Consider the following 4,896-nt stretch of genomic DNA (forward strand, 5'->3'; position numbering starts at 1 on the left):
ATCTGGAAAGATTTCAAACAATGTTGCATGTTTCTAATTGTTGCACCTTATCTCATACCTCCATGATGGAGTGCGAACAATATTCTACATTGTTGGGCAAATTAACGCTAATTACCGGGAAAATTGCGAGACAAAGTAAGAAACCAATTTCGAACTGAAATCAATAACTTTTTTTTTACCCTATAATATTTTTAAGGTCAACCCCAGGAGATGGGCGTTGTCAACTGGAAATCTAAAACATTTTTAATTCTAAAAATGCAGTGGAAATTTTGGGTTCAACCTTCAGGCTTAGGAGGAACAAGGTATAAAAGTCGGCCAGTTTTGGAGGAACAGCATCAGTGAGCTCCAGTTCTGTCAAGGAAAGGATGAGGTCTCTTTTGGTTCTAGCATTCTGCATAGCCTTGGCTGCAGCCACGGTGGACTCACTGTGGGGCAGACTGCGTGGAGTGGGCGGTCGTAAGTTCTACTTTTTCAAGCTTCTCACATCTAGTTAACTTCTCCCAACTTCTGGCATGTTTTATAGTTGGAACAGGATGGGCAGGAGGTCGATTGATGGGCGATACAGGGATTGATGACGATATCAACATTGGAAAGTACAGGAACCTTTGTAAGTTTTCCTGACTGCCTCCTTGGTTACTGTTACTGGGTTTGTTAAATAAACTACTTTCAGACGACATAGGAACTGCTGATACCGTAGACAAGCTTGGAATTGGAACCGGAACTGGCATTCACGATGATCTCATAGATCTAGGAAGAGGCGATCTGAGAAACCTTGATCGTGCCCGTACAGTGGACAACGTAGACAAGAAACTGGTTAGATTCGATGATGACGTTAAACTGAAGATCCTGGGCGACAAACATCTGCTCATTAAGCAGAAATTCATCTTGGATGTGCTACTCAATCTTCACAAGCCAATGAGGGATGATACAACGGACGTCGTTCACATTGTCGATGGAGAGATCTATTATAAGGTAAGGATCGCCCAAGGTAAAACCATTTCTTCACAAAGCGTTTGCTTTCTTTTCAAATCTAGAATTTCGACAAAGTCATCGATTTCTTCCGCTTACTAACGAATAGATCAACTTTGCTACCACGAGGAGCTGTTTTCACCATTACCAACAAAGTACACCGCAGGCAATTGAGACTTCTTTTCAATCTATTCGTTTACTCCAAGGATTTTCTCGTCCTTCAAAAGAATGTTCTTTGGGCCCGCAGAAATATCAACGAGGAAATGTTCGTTCATGCTTTGATAGCTGCCGTTCTACACCGTGACGATATGGTTGGAGTGAAACTACCTGCACTCTACGAAATCCTCCCACACAAATTCCACACAAGCATGACCATCGACAAGGCGTTGAAACTAAAAGACATCACCCGACTTGACAAGAAGGATCTCGTCATCTGGAATAAACATACTAAGGATCACATGCTAATGAATGATGAAGGCAGGCTGGCTTATCTGACAGAGGATATTGGCTGGAACTTGTATCACTTCTTCTTCCATATGGACTTCGCTTCATGGATTGGAGGAAAGGACTTCAACTTATTCAAGGAACGTCGTGGGGAGAAATATTTGTATTTCCTACAACAAATTTTGGCTCGTTACAATCTGGAACGTATATCCAATGGTTTGGGTAATATTAAGGATATTACGTTGTGGGATTACATCAAGACTGGTTACAACCCAATGATGGTCCAAAAGAATGGATTGCCAGTGACAATGAGGAAGAACTACTACGACATCCGTGAAACTGGCGACTATTTCCTAATGAAACGTGTTGGCGACTTTGAACGCAGAATACGGGATGCTATTGACAAAGGATACTGTACCACAATTGATGGCGGTAAAGTTGACCTTAAACGTTCAGATGCGATTGACATCCTCGGAAATATGATTCAATGGAATATTGACTCTGTAAACACAAGATTCTATGGTTCCTTGATCATTGATTTGCTCAGACTATTGGGTGGAGGTCATGTTAAGAACGTTGATGACTTTAAACTCACACCAAGTGTCATGGACCATCATGAAACTGCCCTTCGTGATCCAGTCACATACCAACTTTACAAGAAAATCCTGAAAATTGTACGACTCTTCAAGGAAAACCTGCCGACTTACACAAAGAATGAACTTCTTTTGGATGGAGTTCGCGTGGACAATATCCGCACTTCAAAACTGCTTACCTACTTTGATCTGTTTGATGTTGATATTCGCACCATAGTGAACCTCGGTGACCTGAAATTAAGAGACGCCCATATAACTGACGATCGAATTGGCAGAATGGACAAACTCGTGGTAGCCAGGCACATGCGACTTAACCATAAACCGTTCACTATTGACATTGACCTCACTGTTGACCAACCGCAAAAGGTTGTTGTCAGGTTATTCTTAGGACCGAAATTCGATAGCGACGGCAGGCTTATTAAGCTCAAGAACAACCGCAGAAACTTCGTCGAACTTGACAAATTTACATACGATGTGGCCCACGTAGGAAAGGTTACCATCAAGAGGGATTCACGCGATTTTGTCTATACCGTCAAAGACCGCACTTCCATTATGGACATATACAAAATCGTCTTGTTGAATAATGACATAACCAAATTGGTGGACATGCATGTTGATGAGGCTAACTGTGGATTCCCAGATCGTCTAGTATTACCCAAGGGTTGGGTTGGAGGCATGCCAATGCAACTATTCGTCATTGTGACCAAGGCTAAGGATATTGTTAAACGCGACATGGATCACACCATCCTTTGCGGTAAGCGCACACTCATCAATGAAGTCGATGACTTCGCACTAGGATTCCCATTCGATCGTCGCATTGATGAAACCGAATTCTATACTAAGAATATGCTCCTCAAGGATGTGCTGATCTTCCACGATGATGACACTAATATGGCGCTGAAGATGTTGGACATTGGAGGCAGAGGAATTGATGTTGGCACCGTCAATAAAAGGGTGAACGTTTTGGATTCTCATGAAGTGATGGATACGTCGGACAAAATGCGGTTGATGAATATTATGAAAATGACAGTGGTTTAAACGGCTTTCAGACATTTGGCGATTGAGTTACGGACAATATAGCAGTTCTTTCAATTTATTTTTATTATGATTATTAAATATATTTTATGAGCATTCCACTTTACTGGGTTTCATTTCTAATCCATGAAGGAGTCAGTGTCTTCATGGCTTCTCCTTCTTTCCAGGACTGTGCCTTTGACAGGCCAGTAAACCGTTTACTACAGCGAATAGTTGTTGTTTTCCTCCTTTTTCGTTTCTAGAAAATCGGCGTTCGCCCTGTCGCCCTGTTGTTATGAACATGAAAATATCACATTGAGGCAGGCGTATAACTCACTGCGATAACGTTCGAAATCATGACATCTGTGGTCGATGTGGCAACGCGCTTAAGGATGGCAGGGTTAAAGGATTCGCTGGGTAAAATCGAATCGGTGCCAAAATTCGGGGTGATGGTAAATGCGCCCAAGCCCCAGATTTGACCTGATCCTACTAGAAGAAATGGCGAACTCGATTATTTGCGTATTTTCCTTTTAGGTTGCACAAGGCAAAAAACAAGTAATTTGGAATTACGGACAATACTAGCCGTATAAAAGCTTTCAGGATCCCTGGACAAAAATAGGCCTTGGAAAGGATGCCCAGAAATCAAAACAAAGGCAGGGTAGGAAGTTTTTTTTCAAGCATTGGATTTCGGAAACTCGGGCTCCCGGCCGTCAATATTCAGCCACCGTAGTACCTCAGTAGTGAGAAACTTGGCTATTTTGGCATCTAATGCTACCATAGATAATAGTAGTGTGGAAATGAGGTTCACACCGATCCTTCTCATAAGAGTTCGAAGCCTGAAAGCTTACCACCGAGGACAACATTACCCTTCGTCAGTGGAGACTCATTGTGGGACTCAGAAGGGATTACGGATAGTGAATGGATTAACACGAATGCTGTTGATGTAAGAGACGAACGTAGAAGTCAGCAAAGTGGAACAGCGATTCTTTCACTTGAAGAACGCATAAATCAACTCTCAGAGTGTATCAACGAGAGTCGTAATATCAACCAAAATATTAGCAGGAATTACGTTGTTCTATCTTAGAGAGGTAGACGAGAAAAACGTCCAAGCGTCACGTGGCAAAGTCACGCAAGCAAAGAAGGTCATACATCCTCAATCTAAGGTAGGTCAGAACGTGAGAAAACGGAGCAGGGACGGAATTAGTAAACACCTTAGTTCGCAGCCAGCCACCAAGAAAAAAAAGTTTCTCCATCGAAGAGAGAGTTGAGTTGCCGAAAATTCCGGAAAATATTGGTAGTTCCTCGTTAACGGCCTCAACATTCATAGAAGAGGAAGAATCGGCAGTCCGTAAACTCGAGTTATGGACAAAGGTGGGTGGCAAGCATCGGCAAGAAGAGAAAAAGAAATTCGTCCGGAAATAATTACTTTTATGATAAAAGATGTGTCTTACTTCAATATCTTCCGGAAAGTGAAAGCGGATTCGGGATGATAGACATGGACGGTAGTGGGAGTCGTATTAGGCGATCGCAGAAAGGGGATATGTTGTTAGAGCCAAATAAATCTGGCGAGAAGACAGTAGTTAATTAGGCAAAATGAGGTTGGTACAAATCAACCTTTACCACTCGGAGGAAGCTCCAGGCCTGCTGTCGGAAACCCCTAAACCAGGGGCGAAATCCTATTTGAAGCACTCGCAAAACTGGACATTTTCCTACGAAGTTAGATGCGCACCCGTCTTCTGGAAAGAGGGTTATGGTCGACCATCAGTCTGCTAAGTTTCGTGAGGGATGGTCTGATTGGTGAGTAAACACAACACCCACAGTGATTACCATCCCACGTCACGACCCGAAGGGAACGGGGCTGGGAAACATGAGTCAG

At 42.8% G+C, this 4,896-nt stretch overlaps 1 protein-coding gene across 1 annotated transcript; it reads left to right on the forward strand.

Annotated features, from left to right (window-relative positions):
• Nucleotides 1-317: 317 nt before the first annotated feature.
• LOC119647826 (hexamerin-1.1-like) lies at nt 318-3,098 on the forward strand. The gene is made up of 4 exons (XM_038049064.1): nt 318-456; nt 524-607; nt 671-972; nt 1,035-3,098. Exons 1-4 carry the CDS (start codon nt 366-368, stop codon nt 3,042-3,044), a joined length of 2,487 nt encoding a protein of 828 aa, XP_037904992.1. The 5' UTR covers nt 318-365; the 3' UTR covers nt 3,045-3,098.
• Nucleotides 3,099-4,896: the final 1,798 nt, after the last annotated feature.

Source organism: Hermetia illucens, chromosome 2, assembly GCF_905115235.1.
Source record: "Hermetia illucens chromosome 2, iHerIll2.2.curated.20191125, whole genome shotgun sequence".
NCBI classification, from domain to species: domain Eukaryota; kingdom Metazoa; phylum Arthropoda; class Insecta; order Diptera; family Stratiomyidae; genus Hermetia; species Hermetia illucens.